This window comes from Rhagoletis pomonella, unplaced genomic scaffold (genome assembly GCF_013731165.1).
Source record: "Rhagoletis pomonella isolate Grant_MI unplaced genomic scaffold, Rhpom_1.0 Rhpom_scaffold_00007, whole genome shotgun sequence".
Taxonomy (NCBI): domain Eukaryota; kingdom Metazoa; phylum Arthropoda; class Insecta; order Diptera; family Tephritidae; genus Rhagoletis; species Rhagoletis pomonella.
The window spans coordinates 59933107-59953593 of NW_023458561.1; the positions used below are offsets into that span (position 1 = coordinate 59933107).

Consider the following 20487-nt stretch of genomic DNA (forward strand, 5'->3'; position numbering starts at 1 on the left):
ATTAGTTAATTCCATGAAATTATGTTAATTTTTCTCGATTTCTGGTTTCCGTTTTTCGACAGAGATGGCGATTTTTTCACGATGGCCTCATTTTATTATTTCGAATACCGAAAAATTATCTGCACTTGTATTTTTATTATTTAGCTCATTTTGGTGGAACGAATTCAAAGTTGGCAATTTAATCTTTGAATCCTTGTAAAGTACATGACATTGGTAAACTTTGAAAGGCTGTAAAGTGTAAAAAATAACAGTAAGTGAGTATGCATTGCATATTTTTAGGACAATGTTTTCATTCGCGGGTAAACTTTTAAGAGCTCTCAAAAAAATGAACAATTCATACTAAATGACGCACAAGAAATTTTCTTTTGTCAAGATTTTTTAATCAATTTGCAGCTCTCAAGAGCTCTCAAGTTTTAAGATACAGGCCGATCTAAATATGTAAATAGGTACCTTTATGTATCTATCCTGCATAGTAAATTTCTCTCACGTGTCATCTGCCCTTGCAGAATTCAAAGCATCAGTTCGTGTTTTATTTACTTTCCTACAAAGTAGCCTTTTGAATATACTTCATATGTACATATGTACGTCAGTTTACTTCCGCTATTTGAGCAGTTTGCGCAATATAGTGCAGCTCCGACGCTCTTCAATTTTATAAAAATTAAATCACATCCAAATCGATTTGTATGCGGACGAGTACGTTGCAGTGATGTGCATAAATTTAATGAAATCTTTCTGTAAAGTGAAATATTTGCTACCTATGTATGTATGCACATTCATGTGTATTTACATAGAAAAAACAAGCGCGCACACGTGCATACATACGTACAATTATTTGCTCTTTCACAGCGTTGCTGATGCTTTTTTATCCGCTGCTATATGGTGCAAGTAATTTTTGCAAGCGTCATTGGAATGTGTTTTTTTTTAAATGAATTGCCGTTGAAATATTCAATAAATTGCTTACAAGCACACACATACATCTACAAAAATAGCCATGCTTGTGGAGGTGTACTGCTATACACGTGCTGAGTGTATGCGAGTAAATAAAAGCATTTGCAATTTTCGTAAATAAAATTACCCTGAAGCCGAAATGGTGCTGACTGATTGACCTAGTCAAGCGTTTATTTACTGTCCATCCTTGCATACTTATGTAAGCATACAAATTTCAAATGAATTTTTATTAAAAGCTTTTCAAGACAGAAATACTCTCGTATAGTGTCATTATATAATCATTATAATCAACCCTCAAAAAATTTCGATAAAAAATGAAATTTCGAAGAAAATGATTACTTTGCTGGCTGGCTGCAACAAAAATTGCAAAGTTGCATCTAAATTTTCAACTTTTTAATAAGATTTTCCAGGGTTTTGAGTATGCAGTTTGATAGTCCATTGAATTCTAGTACAATAAAGTACAAGTTTTAAATTGCTAAATAATCGCGTTAATTTTTGATAACTTTTCTTCGAACTGTATTAAAATTGTGGAATTTACTTTGTATAGAAGGAAATGCGTTAAAAAAAAACAAATTGGCAAAAGTTTACGAAATTGGAATTCAATGGGTTAGAAAACTGCATGCTCAAAAGTCTGATTAAAAAGTTTAAAATTTAAATGCAACTTTGTAATTTAAACTTGAGCATCTTAAAGATTTCCTAGTCATTTTTTGACAATAAATTTGAATTTCTCGGTTGAAAATCTACAAGAAAATTCCATAAAACTAAAAACCAAAAAGTATTAATTTTTTCGATATTCCATTTTTCAACGAAATTCCTTACTTTTATTTCTAAAATCCACAGAGGACATAATGCTCACATAACGGTTGTTTGTAATAGTCTAAAGGAATCGAGATATGTAGGTATCTCCCATGTAACGGTAGTTTGCAGAAATACATGACTACTGAAGCTATGGATAAGTTATATTTTCAGTTCACCGTTATTCAGCTTAAAAGAAAGAGTGGTTCAACTTAATCACGCATATCACTTTTCGATAGGCCATTTTTGTTAAAGCCTGTTCTATTTCAAAAAAAATCAAGCTGCTAATGAACAAATAAATAAAGAAGGAAGGTGGAGTGGTCAAATGAAAATGCACAAAGATGCTTTGTATGCAGAATGGGCAGGAAAGAATGTTGCGCATACGCCATGTACACCTGAGCAGCACTCTTTTCGGCTCATATTTCATACAAAAAATCCTTGCGCACTTTCAATTGACCATTCATTCCTTTCTTATCTACGCATCGATTTTATTTTTCATTGGTAGCATAATTTTTTCTTTTTAATTTTGCGAACTAGTAACATTCACCGAAAATTTGTAGAAAATCTTTCCTTGTGTTTTTCAGAAAAAAATCGAATGTAAATTTATTTAAAATGGCAATAATAAAAAAATAAAAATAAAAAACAATCAGCAAGTGATATTTTTAACTCTTTGATGCAGCTCTGCTCCAATTAAAATTCTTTGCCCCACTTTTTACTTACCACAATTCAATTTTGTTAAAAATAAATTCTTCATATCAAAAGCTTTCTTCAAATCCAACAACTCTTTATTAATACAAATGAATTTACTTTCGTTTGACAATAAAATTACAATTAAATAGATATTTAATTTAAGTACAAAATATAAAAATTTTTCTGCATTTTCAGCAAAGTTGATTAAGGAACGAGATAGCTAGTGAAATAATTTAGAGCAAGGCTTACGAAAATTTGTATAAAGCCGGCAACAATTGATACAACCGGTCTCTGAAATGTGAAAATGATGCGAAAGAATTTGTGTGCGTATAATTTTGTTCGAAACCAAAGATTTAGTGAAAAATTTCTTAATCTTAATTTTTTTTTTTATAAATTTTTTGCTCAAAATTTTAACTACGAAATTTGCTTTTTTTTTGCATTGTATTAATGTGATGTTACAAACAAGTGCTTGATTATGTTTTTGATGTTGATATGCGAGCGTGCGTATGTTTATATGTTTGTGTTGGTGTTTTAAATTTTTGAGAGTGATTTTTTTTTTGTGTGTGTGTGTGTGTGTCTGTGTTTCATATTAAAATGATAGGCATCCTCTACGAATCTTACGCGCCGCATTTTTCTACCGGTTTGTAGCAAAGCGCTTCAGCAATAAGCTTTTTAGTGGCTGATCATCATGGACTTCTTTACCTTTTTCTCGGTCTTCTCATGGGTGACGGTGACTTCCTCTGTTAAGAAATTAAAAACAAAGGCATTTAACGCCAATGAAAATAAAACAAAAAAAAAAAATCAATTAAAACACGCTCACCTTCGAACTTTTTAGGCAAACTCTTCACAGTCTCAATGGTGCGAATATTCTTCTCACCCGGCTCGATAATCTCCTCCTCATACTCTTCTACAATCTCTTCCTCACTCTCTTCGCCAGCTTGGCTCGCCACCGGATCGTAAACGGTCTTAACCGCCTTCTTCACAATACCCTCAGCGGTGACGGTGGTGTAGTGATATTCGGTGCCACCTTCGATTTTAATGGTCTCGACGGTGGTCACATCGCCGGGATTCTCAGATGGTACAATTTTCTTTGTGCCCGATTCGGATCTGAGCTTCTTCGTCGAGGTGACGTTCTTATGTTTCTCAGCATCTTTCAAAGTTTTCTTGTAAGCACGAATCTCTTCTTCAGTCAGCTCCGCCTCCTCTTCTTCGTAGACAGTCTTCGAAGTGGTAATAGTTTTGCCTGATTCCAATTTAGTAGAGTAAGTGTATTCCACGCCATGTGGCACACGCTTCGAAGTCACCGTAGTCGTATCATTCTCGATGAAGTCTGGTGGTGGTGGTGGGATGTTTGACTTGGTCTTCTTCTTCTTCTTGTCCTTGATCGCCTCAACACCACCGCTCGATGAGGTGATCTGCTTAATGTTCTGTTCTTGAACCGAATTTTTGCGTACAGTGCGGTTGTTCTCCGTTACCTCACTGCTCTGCGTAAAGCGACGCGACTCCTCCATAGTGGTTTGCTGTTTGAAGTTACCCTGCTGTTGATCGGTGCGTTGTACAATGCGGCGCGATTCGGTTGAATCAGTGGAGTCCACCGAAGACTTCTTCACCAAGGTCTTCCTCTTATTCTTATCCGCTGCAGGAGCGTTATCGGGTATTTCAGTAGGCACAGAGTCGAAGAAGGTTTTGGTGCGCGTGCTGCGTGTGCCATCCTCATTGACGATAGTGTACACCTCCTCGTAACCACCTTCGATCTCACGCGTCAACATGGTGGTCTTGCTGTCAATGCGGATCTCCTTGCCGAAACGCTTGCGAATTTCCAACTTACTTTGCACCTCACGCTTCCTATCCTCCTCGCTGACGGGCTTGGGATCCCAGAAAGTGCGTACAGAGGTCTTCAAAGTGCCATTTGGCTGAGGGGTGATGGTGCGTACTTCATAACCGCCATCGATAACTTTGTATTCGGTGCGGGCCTTGGTGACGGGATCGACCTCGACCTTACCGTCTTCGATGTCAGCAGAAGTCAAGAGTTCTGTGTTGGGTGGTGGTGCATGTGGAGCATTTTTTGTGGTGTTTTTTTTTGTTTGGTTGAGTTGTCGTGTGTGAAGAAAAGAAGTGAGTGTGAGTAAAAAATATTCGGTGGATTGTTTCTTGTGTGTTAGTTTGTAGTTTCGCGTAGTTAGTCGAATTATATTTGTTTAGTAATAAGCGTCTTATTCCGCTAATTGTAGTTAAGTAGCAAGTTTGCATATCAAAGCCTTAGTTTCGTTCAATAAAGCACTTTACGGCGAAGTCTGAGCACAGCAAACCCTCCCTCCCTTACCCGATTTATCGCTCTATTTACAAAGCGAAAAAGTGAATATGTATGCTTGTTTGTATATGTATTGTTTTTTTTTTTTTGAATTCATTAACAGCCCAATTCTGGCGACTATAGGGAAACTCACCACAGTTCGAAAAGTGAAAGTATTCCCTAAGAAAATTTTCAATTCTATCAAACTTTTTATCTTGAAATCTCTTTTCTGTATTTCGAAAGAGGAGGTCTTAGCGTCTTAAGTCTTCTAAAAATTAGGTATGATTAAGAAATACACAATATGAATGTATGAACATATTTTTCTTAAAAAACAAAAAAAAAATACAAAAAAAATATAGAAAATAAAGGATATTAAAAAAATATGTTTTTAACAATGAAAACTACAAATGAAAACAAAATAAGATTAAAAGAGAAAAAATAATAACTGAAACCAAGAACAGAATAAATTAGTACTTACAAAAGAAATAAAATTAAAAAACACAAAATCAGTTTCTGAGAACTAAATTAAATTTAAAAACAATTTTCTTTTCTTATCTAAAAATAAAAAACAAATAAACTTAAGAAGTAAAAACAAAAATCCTAAGCATTAAATGAAGAAAAAAATATTTTTTTTTTTATATTTAGAATACAAAAATCTACAAAAAAAGAAACTGAATTAAAAAGAGAAAACAAAATATTGAAAGAATAAGAAAAAATTAAATTAAATTAAAAACCCTGGTCATATATTTTTCTTTATAAACCGATAGAATCTTAAATTTTAATTCAAAAATAAAAAAAAACAAATAGCAAAATAAAATAAGTTTCCAAAAAATTAAATTTAACTTATATATATATTTAAAAAATCTGGAAAGTAAAATAAAATTAAATAAAAGAAAATTAAAAAAAGAAGAAAAAATTGTGTATGTATATTTTTCTAAAAATTAAATAAAATTAAAAAAAAAAATGTTTTCTTTTTAAAACTATTAAATCCAAAATTTAAATTAAAAAACAGCAAATTAATACAACATACTTTTCTTTTTAGAACAACAAAACCCTAAAAATGGAAAGAAAATTAAGCAAAGAACATATAATCAAATAAATTAAAGAAAATGAAATCCGCCTTCAGAGTTGACAAGGGAGCTTTTTCTTACATTACTTTCATGCCAGAATAAAGAAAACCTTTCAACCGATATTGCCAACTGTCTTTCAATTGCCTACAAAAACTTTCAAATATCTTAGCCAGAATTGCCCTGTAAGTCTTGCCCAGTTTGTATATAGATTTTTTATTTTTTTTTTGGGGTAAAAAAATTTCCAAAAACAACTATGAATTCGGTAATTCAAAGGGACTCTTCTTTTTTACTCATACATGTACTGGATGCGGCAGCCGCACGCCCGCCAGCTCTTCAAGAATGCAAGCGGGCAGCAGGCAACCGTAGCGCGTCACCAATTTGAGTAATTGTTATTTGGATTTACGGTTCGATTTGGTGGAAATATGCCTGGCGGGTACGGATGGAGCTTGCGACTGAAGTGAAGTATGTGGTTGTTGTTGTTGCTGCTGCTGTTGTTGTTGTTGCAACTGAGATTGTCGCAATGGACGTTGTGGCTGCTGTGTGTTCGGTTGTTGTTGTGGCATTTGTCTGCGTGGTTGTTGTTGTACCGGTTGCTGTTGCTGTTGTTGTGTCTGCAACGATGGTTGTGTCTGTATGGGTGGTTGTAAGGGCTGTTTTGTTAGTTTGGGACTTTGTTGGTTGTTGGGTTGTGTGACCTCTTTCTGTACTATTATTCCTTGTTGCTCTAGGAAGGTGTGTCTCGTTAAGGTTTGTTGTTGTGGTTGTGGTTGTGGTTTCTGTTGCTGTGGTTGTTGCTGTGGTAACTGCGACGGCTGCTGTATTTGTCTCTGTACCGGTCTTGGTGATGCCGTTCTCTTCAGCGCCCTTTGCACGTTAGTATTGTTATTGTTATTACTACTAATGTTATTGTTGTTGTTAGTAGCTGGCGATCTACTGCGTGCCACTGAAGCCGTGTTAGTACTCGCCGACACCGCCAACAATGGGCGCGGCTGTAGTTTTTTCTGCGTTTTGCTCTTCTAAAGCGGCAGCGCTTGCTTTTAATAAGCGATTAATGCGTTCTAAGCGTTCCGATTCGGTCTCCTCTGTGGGCGCATGACCGCCACCTATGTTTAAAGGGATAAAATTGTTAGGAGGCATTGGATTTTCAAAATGTTGTATAGCTGAAAATAAGAGAAATGGCAACCAAGAAAGTTACAAATGTTCTGTGCTGCTTCTTTGTAAAACATTTTCGTTTGAAAATGATTTGGTTTACTTGGTGATCGTTGCGATTGGTGGTTGGATGATCGATGAGCAAATGGCGATGACGAAATCTTAGCCTTAATAAGAGCGTTAAAAAACAGATGATACACTAAACATATTCAGAAATTATAAATAATATCAAAATATATTATAAATCAAAGAGTTTTGTACAAAGTGAAGTTTATACCACATATCATATAGTATGTATAGGTAAGAACGTACACATATGATGGACACGAGGACCAATACAAAAGTCATCAAATCTTATAAAGTAATACTTAAATTTTATTTTATTTTCTCAAGATTTTTGCAACAAATTTAAAAACTCAATCAAAGACAGAATAACATACTTATGTATATTCTGCTGTGCCTAAAGAAAATGCGACAACTTTAAAATTAATGTTTCCCTGATACGGAGGAGTATGAAAATCGTCGGCCTGCATAGGTCGTTGTAGATGTAGCAATGCATTGCATGAATTGGTGCAAACGAGAGAAAAAGTTATGTGAGTATCCTCTGCTTTACTTAGAAGTTGCTTGATCCAGTTATTGCATTACTATTTACTGAGTTGGCTACTTTCGAATGTCACCTGTCTTTGATTATCGTCTTTAGAACTGAGCCCAGTAGGGTTTTGGTAACGGCATACTTGAAAAGTTATTAAGATATATCTGCTTTTTTTGACGAAGTCTAAACATTATAAATATTAAAGGTGCATTAAAAATATGTTCTCAATGAGTGTTTTCCATTTCTTTTATATTTTCGAATACTGCGTTTATTCTGTTTATTACTTACAGCAACATTTGCCGCAACGTGTTCGCTAGAAAGCGCGTACAGGAGCAACTAACAATTGGCTCATATTTGCGACTTTTAACATAACCTTATATAATAATGATGGCATTTGTGGTATTTTTAAGACATTTTTAGGTTAAGTTTTGCATCGGAGACATATGTTAAAATAATGCCATTAATTCCATTTTTTTTGGAGTTGCTGTAAGTCAAAAACAGAAAAGATCTAACAACTATTTTTTATAAATATTTTTTTCAATAAATGAAGTTTTCGAAAATACAAACGAAATAGAAGACACTTATTTAGTACATATTTTTAATGCAACTTGAATATTTATAGTATTGAAATTTAAAAATTTATTTTTTTTTTCTAAATTATAAAAAATATATTTTTTTTAAAGCTCTAATGTCACTACGCTTACAAAAAACTTTCATCAGCTTTCGTCAAATACTTTAAGTGAAAATGAGTTTTGAAAAAAGATTGCTTAAAAATATATTTGCTTATAAAAAAATACTCAGAATCCCTTTCCAGTCTATAAACGTCTCTACTCACAAATTTTAACGCAAAAATTCGAACTTGACTGAAATCCGAGGTCCAGAAATTTTAGCCCATATACGAGCGATCCAAGATTCCCTTTGAAAGTATTCGCAACTTGCTTTAATAAGGAGGAAAGTAAGTTGTAGACATAGATACTAAAAGCACCAAAATTATTAGAAAATAGGCACACTTAATCACACAATATAGGTGCGTATAAGTGCCAAAAATTGACCGGTTGGTTAAAAAAATAGAATCGAACCAATAATCAGAGAATCCCCAAGCAGGATAACAAATGTCTGCCAAAAAATAAAAGTTTCAAAATTGAACTGATGTACATAAATTATATTTGCTAAACGCTGGTGATACATAAATACATATACGTATGTATGTACTAGGTGTTACACAAAACACAGGAAGAGTAATTTGTGCTGAAAATAAAGACAAACAAATTAATATACATAAAACATATAAAAAGTAAATAACATAAAACTATGTACATACATATGTACACAAAGTATTTATGTGTGTACTTATGTAGAAAAACTAATGAAATAAAAAACCACATGACTTTGATAAGTTTTGTTTATTTTGTAGTACAAATAAGTTTCATTCAAAAAATATAACATTTTTAATTATGCAATTTTTTTTATTATTTTTTTTTTTTCATTTGAACTTTTTTATTTAAGTAAAATATTGTTAGCTAGGAAAATGAAGATATGCGAGTGTTTATTATTTATATTTTAGGGAAATATGTACGTAGGCACGCCAAAAACACACACACACACGCACACATGTACATAGAATTTGAAACAAATAATTGAATGAAATTCGCAACTTTTATTAAAAATACAAAAGAAGACTTACAAAATAGTCAGTTTTATTTTTTATATTTATATTAAAGTATGACTTTTGAGAGCAACAAACAATTCACAATAGATGTTGAAAAAAAAATGCTCAAATAAATGTAACAAATATTTATGTAGATATGCAATTGATGAACTTGAAAAAAAAAAATCAAAAATCGTATGAATAAGTGATATAATAGATTAATAAATTGTGGTCGTTATATAACAATTGCAATGATATTAGTGCAGTGTATATGGCAAATATGTTTGTATGAGTATTTAAATTTATCTTAAGTGGTAAAAACTTGCAAGACATATTTTGGCATTAGCATTTAATATAAAAGAAAAATTAAAACGTATGTAAAAATTAATAAAGTTTATGTCCTAAAAAAAAAATACACTTTCCCTGTGTGTGTGTGTGTGTCTCTACAAATATCTATGTGTGTGTTTGCGTATGCTTTGTTGTGTGTGCAAACAATTTGTTCATTGTGCTTGTTTTTGGAGCAAAACTTTTTGCCTTACTTTAAATAAAGGATGCTTGTATTAATGTGTTCTTTCTATATATATATTTTTTTTCAATTAATGTTTCTTTGTATGAATATCATGTGGAGGACGTCTGTATTCTTTCAAATGTTAATGTTGTTTTTTCTGATATATAGTATATAGTTTTTTTTTTTTTAATTTTATAAACTTTTATGAAGTACCAGACTTGTCCTCCTCCTTTGGCGGCGATGCGCTCGGCTTCGATTCCAATGTTTGCGTTATTTTTTTCCAAATATTGTCAAAGGAATCTTTGCCCGCATAATCGATTTGTCCGGCCTCCCAGCATTGACGACGCATTAGCTGTTCGTAGGCTTCCTGTTCGGGAGTGCGTTGCTCGCCGAGGCGCAATTGTGATAGAGCGCCAGCCAAACCAGCCTGAAGAGTGGGCGAAAAATGGAAAATGTTAGTTTTTTTTTGGCAATTTAAAAGGTTTATGTAATTTCTAGGTTTTCTAGGTACTCGTATGTATTTACATATGTATATATTTACAACTTTTGGTCAAAAAATAATTGCCAGCTTGTTCCAAAAATTAAAAGTATATATTAAGCATAGATGTAGTTATCGTTATTTTTATAAATCGGCAACTACTTTTTGACCAATCCATGCTATGTACATTTAATATTAAACATAAAACAATGTGCAAATTATATAAAACATATTCACGATCTTGGTTAGTATTCAGGCAACATAGAACAATTAGCTTCAAACATAAACGTGCGGCACAAACATTTAGGAATAGACTAAACGTATTTTTTTTGTAAGTACATATGTTTGTTTTAGTGTATTTTTTTTAACTTTTATCTATAAGTGGTTTTTATTATTCGATTTGATCAATTATTTTAAGTTCCCTTAACACCAAAGCGGTCCGTCTCATTCACCTTGGGAAGATTACCCTGGTTGATTAGGTGTGTTTTATTTCTAGAAAAAAATCTTTGTACGAAACCTACTTAAGTGCGAAAATTGGTTCTTGAAATATGTAAACGAAATGTGAACCAAAAATGAAAATATATATTATTATAATAAGTAACTATGTGAATATGTAGGCACAACATGGCTAGGACTATGCTATCTCATCATAAAGCTTAACTAATTAATAGGTTACATGTGCAAAAATTTAGCGCAAGTCCAGTATGCTAATATGGAATTTCTTAACATGCATTTCGGACTCATTCACCAATGCGTACTTATGTATAGACCCAAAGCCAGCAGCTGATTATTGCATATTCCAATTGAATACCCTATTGAGAGTAGACCTAAGACTATGTCCTAATAAAATAAATCTACCATAAAGGATGAGAAAACTCGAATCCGTTTTCTAAACCGCAGACACATCCTGAAATTGCTATGCTCAGCGTTCATAACAATAGCATAGAAAATTATCATTATTTCGACGCTTAAGGTCAAGCGTTTACGGCAAAAATTCTTTGTAATTAAGGCAATTGCTATGCGATGAACTTTGTCATTATCGTGGAAATAGGGCCAAAGCTTCACCAAAAATCTCTAACGAATTTTCTCGTGGGCCTAAAAATATGCAACTCTTTCCCAAGTAATTTTTTTTCTTATACTAGGTTCACATATAAGTAGATTATCCTCATTTTCGAGCTTAACACCCTATTCTGTAATTATAACAAGAGATTAGCCATATAAAATTCGTCCCTTGTTAATCTGTAATTATAAAATAATCTCAGATTAAACCGATACATTTTCGGTGAGGAGAGAGGAGAAATGCCAAATGTAAAAGTAAACAAAAATGTACGCAAGCAAGTAAAAGAGGTTTGTAAAGGTATTTTTAATAAAATGTTAAGTTAAAATATATTTATATTGCTTATTATAGCAGAAAAACGTGATCACGGTGGCACAGAGAAGAAACATAACTTTTAGTTGAGATGTGAGTATAATAAGCACAACAAATTTGACGGCTAATAATCTGAGATTTGCCTGTGTAAACGGGGTGATTAAAAAACGAGCTTTGATTGAGATAATACTGATATGTGAACATAGTTTTAGGCTTCTATTCAATTACAGATTTTTCATGACCACACTTGAGCGTAGCGATTTCTTCCACATTCATTTTTAAGAATCCGAAAAGTTTCCACGGCCAAAAATCTGACAGTAGTGGTATTCTGAGTACGAAATTTAGCTCAGCTATTACTGGTAATTTTTAAATGCTCACTTTGGCTAGATATTGTGATAAGCCCAAGTGTTGTTTCCTACCAAGTTTCTGCATAAAAGTTACCAAAGCGCTTTAATAACCCATATGAATATACAACCTTAAATAAATAGATTAATTCTGCGACCGTTTAAGCTACCTTTTACAAAAGCAAATCCGTAAAGGATTAAACTGGCCGGCCATTTATTATCTGGAAAATATGGAGATTTAGACCATTTCCTTTGATCGCAATTCAAATTCTACTGAGGTGTAATGCAGGCTTTTTTACTTGCTGAAAAATGCTCAACTGGCCTTATTTTGAAACTGTAGCCAATATCTGGTCTTTTTGGGGATGGTCATCAATCAACTCTGTTTAAAGTGATACTTTCTGGTTGCAAAAGGGAATTTACTATCACCGATGGAATAAACTATCGTAGCACCATTAAATTAGAAGCAGAAACCTATGCACGAAAGTAAGCCAGTCTTATATGAAGCCCAAGACTTAAAGACCTTACTTGTGTAAATAAATAAGTATGTACAGAAATAAAAATTTCGCATGTATTGATGTAGATGAAGTGTGTTCGAAAACATAAACAAATGAAATAATGTGACGAGAACACGATGTATTACAAAAATATGTATGAGCTAAGTGAGATGACGTTGAACTATAAAAGTTATATGAGCTTTTATGACAATCCAAATTACTTAGAATGCAACATTTGACAAGATCACTGTGGACATGACTAATGACTTGACAAGCTTTATGACAATGACATGACTATTGGCTTTAAAATTTATATGACAATGACATGACTACTGACGATGACAATGACGTGGAGATTGACAATGACACGACCTATGACATCACTAATGACGAAATGCAAAATGATTCAGAATACAATTTTTGATAACTTTTAATGGCATGACATGATCTTTGACATAAGACGGCATAAAACAAATGAAAGTATGATTTTTTGTATATGTAAAACTAAATAAATTATGCGATTTATGGCCCGTTTGTGCTCTAGGTCTAAGTTGCAAAAGTCCCGAAGTATGCAATTAAAATCCACCTAAGCCAAAGATTATGACATGCTCATGTAATTTGTTTTTTTTTTTCTAATACAACTACACAAAATATCTTTTTTCCGAATCTACTGAAAACCCCATTTATGACTCTACTACGAAATACTTTACTTTTTCATACAATCGTGTCACGTCACTTTACCTCATCGTTTTTATTTTCATTTTTGTCTTTGTTTTTGTTTTCTCTTTCAGTTTCATTGTCTTCCTCACTACGGCATGCTTGCTTATCTGTACTACTACTACCGCTAACGGTATTTATATTCGCTGTAGCATCTGTATTCCTTGATGGCGTTACAGATGTTAAGTCTTTTGGTTTTTTGGCAGTATTCTCATTATGAACTTCAGCTTCATAATTTTTTTTCTTTTGATTCTCTGCTGGCATTTCAACATTCTCATTGGCATCGAAATTGCTAGTTGAAGAATTTGTACTTGGTGCTGGGCACTCATATTGCATATGGAATTCATGAGATCCATGGCTGTTAAATTGTTCTATTGGCTTTTCTTGTTGTTCATGGTGATAGTCTTGTTGTTCTTGTTGTTGCTGTGGTTGTGTGTCTTCAACCCAAGCCTCTTGTTGGTCATAATGAGCCTCATTGTATTCCTGTGGCCACTCAACTCTCAGTCCCTCATCACTATGCTGCTGTTCTACATCGCTGCTTTGCCATTCAGGCGTGGGTGCTGGCTCTGGTGCTGATCGCTGCCACTCTTGCTCGTCATGGTTTTGTTGTGATTGCTCACTTTGCGTATTTGCTTCATTATTTTGCTCACTGTCACTATGATCTCTGGCTAAGTTCTCATAGTAATCTTCCCAAGGATCACGAAACGCTTTGATCTTACCGAATTCATAAGAACGAGGCGGTGATGGTGGCGAATGCTCGTGTTCTTGGTGATGATGGTGTTCTTGGTGATGGTGATGATGCTCATATTCGTAGTGATGATGGTAGTGATCGTATTGTTGTTGTTTTGCTGGTTGTTGTTGTTGATAATGATAGTAATAATGCTCAATAGCGCCACACTGCATAGGCGTAGCATTACGTTTGCGTTCGTTTTTTTTTTTTCATTGTATTTGTGGTCGGTATTTATATGCAATATTATTGTCGAGTATTTTATTTGAGAGCAAGCCATGCCACGGTACATTATTTTTATATTTTTAGCATATGCCATTAACATTATTAAAGCGTGAATGCATTTCAAATAAAATTTTTTAATATTTTTAAATCAAATATCCAATTTTGGAGTAAATTTTAATTTGTTTTGGGGATTTTTGTTTGCCATGTTTAGTATTAGAAAAATATAAAAAATAAATTTTCAGCTAAAGTTAGTACTAAGTAGTTAATAGTTTAAATAAGATAAGAAAAATTATGATTACAATGTTATAACTAAACTAGCAACAACATGCAGAAATGCATTTAAATGCTTTTTTTCTTACATGTAAACACATGTTTATGACTAAATACAATTAGCACAGGGCAAGCGATGTTTCACCTGAATATGAAGCTGTACTTGTATTAAAAATTTTAATTTGAATAACGTCGGCTGTCACCTTCAGTTATAGGTATTTTATTCTATCTACGGGTTTTGATTGACGTAACTTTGTAGTTTGTAGTTTCTTGTTTTTTGCAAATAACCTAACAAGATTCTAAAATTGTTGTATGTTTCCTTTGAGCTATGGAAATACAGGTTCCCTCTTGGAAAACCAACTACTTTAAAAGCAATTTAATAAATAATTTCCTCACAAATACGATATCCCAGGAGTAAGTCATAATTTAAACTACAGTGAAACCTCGATATATCGAAGTCGGAAAATTTTTATCTAAGGCGACAAACGATCAAAAATGGGCGAGGCAGTTTTAGGACTAAAGTTATCAAAACCCAAATTTTATTATAGATTTCGGCAAAACTCAACTTCGAGAGAGCGCAATTTTTTTTTAGCAGAGGAAAGTAAAATTTTTAGTTATTTGAAAAAACTTTTGTATGCTAAAATATGTACACTAGACAACATAACCAAAAAAGAGTTGTGGTTTTTCCGCCGGGATTACAAAATTATATTTGAAGACGTCCACCAAAATATTACGGAAAAATATTAAGATTCACGTGAGCTGGACCGATTGGGAAATACCTCCCCAAATGGAGTTTTTTATGAATAATAATAGTTTCTTAAACGACTTTTTGAAAAAATCCCCTCAGACGACAAAACAGATTAAGCTCAAAAAATCTACATAAAAAATATTTAAAAATCTATCAACGGAATCGTAATAATGAGATTTTTGATGCTGTTTTTTTTTTAACTTTAAACTTTTTAAAACTATTCTGATTTAGACTTATGGGGTCTCAAAAGAAAGGTATTTTCCCACTATTTTATTTCCGTGCAAAAACCAACAAATCTTAATTGAACTTGGAATGACGCTCGTTCATCCCACCTTTCTCTTTCATCCTTTCAATGAGTTTATTAGCAAAGAAATAAAAAAATACCTTTCCAATGATACCTCACAAGTCTAAAGCGGAATAGTTTAGGTTCAGTTATTCAAGTTTTTCCTATACCAATCTTTGAAAAAAGTTAAAAAAACAGCATCAAAAATCTCATTATTATGATTCCGTTGAAAAATTTTTTTAAATTTATTTAAAATATTTTCATGCTAGTTTTTTAAGCTTAAACCGTTTTGTCATTTAAGGGGATTTTTTCCAAAAAAAAATCTTTAAGAAACTATTTTTATTCATAAAAAAAACTCCATAATAGACTTTGTAATTCCAATGAAAACACAGTACCGTTTTCTATTTTTGTATGGGTGATGCAGTCTAACGTACTGGAGAGGAAGTAACCCGACCCTGAACTTCAAATGGTAGCCTTCAAACTTTACTGCATAGCTGCGTTTTGTTAGATGTTCAAAAACATTATTACCATTGTCCCAGCTTCAATAAGTTTGAAGATATGAACGTTACACTAAAGGACTATTTTCGAAAATGGACTAATAAATTTGAAATTGTAGATTTTATTATAAATAACCATCAGCTCAGCCCAAAAAAAAAGCTGCAGAAATCAAGCAGGCGGATACAAAACGATATAGCCAAATTTTTCTAAAGACTTCCCCTTCAACTTTTTCATTGGCTTTAGAATAAACAGATGGAAATCCATGTCGTATGGAGCAGGAGATGAAGTCTACTATAAAGAGTTGGCGTTTAGGTAGCCATTGGATTTCTTTATAAAAAGTGAGCTTAATTAAACCACAACTCGATTTTCGGTACAAATCATCAGCTTAAGCTCATTTCTTTTCAGTGCAAAATATAATCTAAGCCTAAGTCGAATTAATGGGAAAAAAATATCTCAAAAATATTTCCAATTATCCATGAAATTTTCTTGTTTTAGAGCGTTGCTTACTTAATAAAACAAAATATTTGCTAACAGCGGGGCCTTTATATTCGTTTCTGTCCAAAAATTTTCCTAGCAATTATACATAAGTAGGTAAATAAGAATATCTATAAACAAACATATGCATATCCACATACATATGTATTTTATCCTTAATCTATTTTGCAGTCATTGTATAAATAAACATCTCTGTATGTATATGTAGTCGCTTTTTTGCCTTGGCAATCCGCCAAAATCTTGCTAGAATTATCTTACTTAAATGCATATGGAAAACAGCTAGAAGAAGATCGACAATTTTCCAAATCAACATCAAATTTTGAAATAAAAAATTTGTTATGAAGTGATTGGTCCAATTATGCGTGGAAAATGCTTTGGGTGTGGCGGCCATGACTTGTTTTTAGGCTATTGCCAACGAAAATTAGACAATCACACCTACGTATTAGCACATATGCATGTATGTGTGGGGCACTTGGTAATTTGTAACGGGTATATAGACATTCTATGAAGCAAAAAATTAGCAGAAATGCATTTGTCACTGCAGAATGGACGTTCCATTAATGTTGGTGAAAATCCACAAACATTAATGCGAATGTTTTACTAAAATCATTATTTGTAGCCTCTTTTCTATTTTTTTTCGAAAGAGTACCAACTTGAAATAAATTCTGTTTGTGCACTATTTTCGATTGTTTGCCTATTCGAATGATGCGCTCATTGAAAATAAATATTTAAATTTCGAAATCAAATATTTATGCTAATCACTATGGTCACAAAAGCTGGATATTTTTCAAAAAGTGGAGGGCAAGAATTGCCACATAAATAAAAAAAATGAGAAACAAATATAAAGCAATGAAAGCAAACAATTATTGCAATTATTTGTGTATTCAATAGCAAAATATTGGCAACGCATTAAATTGTTTACACACAAAACTAAAAACAGAAAAAAATAAATAAATAAACTAAAAATTTTAATTGAAGAAAAGCAAACAGCTTTTGACCTCATTGTGCGAATGAATGTACATAGATATGTACTTATGTATATTTTTAGTGCAACACGCTTACAGAATCGAAAGCAAATCATTAGCTATGTGTGCGCCGATCTGAGCTATTTAGTGAGGAGTCCAATGATGTACAAAGTGTTGACATCTATTTACTCTAAAAGTAATGAAAAAGGTTCGCACAGACAAATATTTGCTTAAAAGTCAATAACAAATTTTAATATTTAGCACTAACACTAGATAAAACCTAAAAAAAATTCCATTATTTTTTATTTGGCTTTTTGTAAACAATTTTGTCAGCATTAAACTTCTTTTATTTTCCCAAATAATTGGTTGTGTTCGCCGTTACAATATTTTTTTTTTAATATTTTTTTAAAGTGCAAATCCGAGACTAATATACAATGCTAAATACCCTTAGAACTTTTTTATAGGGAGATAAACGGTCAGATCGCTAAAACCACAGCCTTTGGTAGCTTACAACCCCAGACATTTTGGTACAAGTTAAAATCTACCTAGCCAAATTCACCCCTACCGTAACTAAAGTGTCTCTCGTATGCAAAGGTTGACTCATCCAAAACCTCTCTTCCTATGGCCCGACCCCGCCAAAACAGCCCTTTACCAGGGTTCACCGTTAATTGAGCTCTCTAACAACGATTTAAAGCTTAAGTGAGGGATCTGGACAGAGATAAGTAGGCGCTAAAACAACTACTCTTCCTAATAATAGAAAAGAGAAGAATGGAAATGTTACAATTTATGAAACAATTATTCGAGGATTGGTTAATGATTTAGTCGTCTAGGTTATTTAAAGAGTGGTGTTGTCCCTATGGAGTTAAATAAAACTAAAGGTCGAATTAAGTATACTATGTGCTTATTTATGGCTTCCATGCAGTGTTCTAGGATCTGGTAACTTTGGTAATGACACCTTAATTTTTATTCAATTCAACTTTACGTAATCTGAAATATTCCACTAAGCGAAACTAGTCGAAATTTTATCCAACCAGAAAATGTTTAAATATGTATTCTGTCAGATGCTACGGGTATTTCATACCCCAGAGTTATCTGGTAGGTTCACAAGCTGATACTGACCTCGCGGCCTCAACACCAGTGCTGAATTAGTGAGGCTAAATGCTGGAGTATTCGAGTATTGGAACACTAGTCATTATCGTCAGTTACAGTTTTGAAGTATTTAAGGACTTTGTTCACCTAGGATCCAACATTAAGACCACCCATAACACTGTTCGGCAAAATCAACTTTTTTTCTGGGTATTGGACCAAACCAATTTTTTTTTAAGATTGAGTCATAGGTAAAACAAGGATTTCTATGTTTTTCGAAGTTAGCCTCCGAAATCTAGATATGGGCCTTCAAAGTTCGAAATAGGATCTTTGGTAAAAAATTATATTTAAATATTGCATGTAAATAACTAAATAACTTACTCTCAACAAAAAAAAAAATAAACAAAAACAATTTACTCAATATTTCTTGGCATCGAAAAATATTATTGATATTGAAATTATTTACAACGGAAAAATGCATACCCGCTACCTTTCTATTCTAGTTTATATACAAATGCATATTGACTTGAGTAAACATAAAAATTTGCTGTACAACATTCAATTATAAAGCGATCAAGTGGATTGCTTTCTATTCTAAAAACTCTATATATTTCTAGGTATGTCTATTAGTTCAATAAAATTTAAAAAAAAGATCGCATTGACTTACATATCTTACCACCACAGCTTCACATTCACTACTAAATCCTTGCGCAGACTTGTAAGGGAATTTCGAAAATGCGTTTTTAGACAATTATTTCAGAATCGGGCAACAAATTCAAACATAAAAATTAATTGAATTAATAAATTAAGTAATTAGTGTAGTAGAAATAAATTTAAAAAAACTGGCAAAAACAGCTGCTTTTAAAATATTAGAAAAATGCGTTGAACGCTAGGCAAACATAAATAAAAATTAAAATATTATTAAATTTAGCCTAAACTTAAGTTAACGTATGTATGTATATGTGTAGTTTTTTCAAAATACTCACCATATTATCGGACAAGTTCTGATGAACATTATCACAGAAGATACTCCACCAGAGCTGTATCAAATCGGCGGCATGCGCATATTCTGTGGGCGTGAGTGCAGTGCGATTCTCGGAATTGAATTGTATAAGCCATGGCTTCAATTTGCCCGCAAAATGCAAAATCTTAATCTTATCTCTGAACCTAAAATGGCGTTAAGGAAGAAGAAAAAATTTCATTCAAAACTATTTTCATAGCAAAAAAAACGAAACACTGCATACTGTTTGAATGCGGGCAAATAGCAGTAGGAAGCGAATGCGGCCACATTGTAGATGAATGGCAAATGCTTCTTAATATCACTGTGCGCCCAATCGCCAAAGTACAAATTCAATAAGCCCTGATCGCCGCCATCGAAACTGCCATTTTGCACAGCGAATTCTGTGATTTTGCCGAATGTCTCCAGGCTGGGACGATACACGAACACACCCGAGTTGAAGCAGTCGGGCCAGCTAACATCTGGCGCGGCCGACAGTTCCTCGCGCTCGAACAGCTCATCGCTGTTTTGCAGCACCTAAATGGGGGAAAGGGAAGTGGAAAAGTAGATGCATTTAAAAGTTTATTTTTCATTGCATAGCTCTCTCTCTCGCTCTCTCTCTCTGAGACGCACCAGTGTATCGGCATCGAGGAAAACGCATTTTTCGAATTGCACCAAACGCCAGCAGTGCAACTTTGTGAATGTGACACCCAATTCGGGACGTGCGAGCAGCGCTAAATTGGCGGCATCTTGTGAGTCCAAAACATTCACCTCCTGCACAACATTGTATACATCCTGTAGGCGCTGGCGCATTGCCTCTGACACGGCAGGCGTCACCAAGACGGCCAACTGATGAGCGGTACCGGTGCGGCGCAGCGAATGTGCCAACACCAAAGCACCCAGCGAGTACGTGTCATTCGTTGTCAGCGTCACCCACGCAAATTCTAAAAACAAAGAATGAGAAAAGCGCACAATTAGGGTACTGCGAGGTAAATGTGGGCATACAACATATACATACATACATACATACATATATACATATGTACATATGTATGTATAAAATTACTAAGAAAATGCTCGCGGCAGATATTTCAAGCTTCA

The 20487-nt window shown here is 33.4% G+C and overlaps 2 protein-coding genes across 2 annotated transcripts in view; both read right to left on the minus strand.

Moving 5' to 3' along the window:
- Positions 1–2991: 2991 nt before the first annotated feature.
- Positions 2992–20487, minus strand: part of LOC118743207 — a 32754-nt gene continuing 15258 nt past the window's right edge. Inside the window, exons 2-3 of the mRNA XM_036475764.1 lie at positions 3254–4465; positions 2992–3173 (exon numbers count right to left, since the gene is read on the minus strand). Of these exons, the coding sequence (XP_036331657.1) occupies positions 3106–3173; positions 3254–4465 (1280 nt within the window). The 3' untranslated portion in view covers positions 2992–3105. The remainder of the gene's footprint in view (positions 3174–3253; positions 4466–20487) is intronic.
- LOC118743208 (mediator of RNA polymerase II transcription subunit 15) overlaps positions 5824–20487 on the minus strand; it is a 29928-nt gene continuing 15264 nt past the window's right edge. Inside the window, 7 exon segments of the mRNA XM_036475765.1 lie at positions 5824–6779; positions 6781–6953; positions 9904–10117; positions 13117–13989; positions 19376–19556; positions 19634–19923; positions 20020–20330. Of these exon segments, the coding sequence (XP_036331658.1) occupies positions 6183–6779; positions 6781–6953; positions 9904–10117; positions 13117–13989; positions 19376–19556; positions 19634–19923; positions 20020–20330 (2639 nt within the window). The 3' untranslated portion in view covers positions 5824–6182.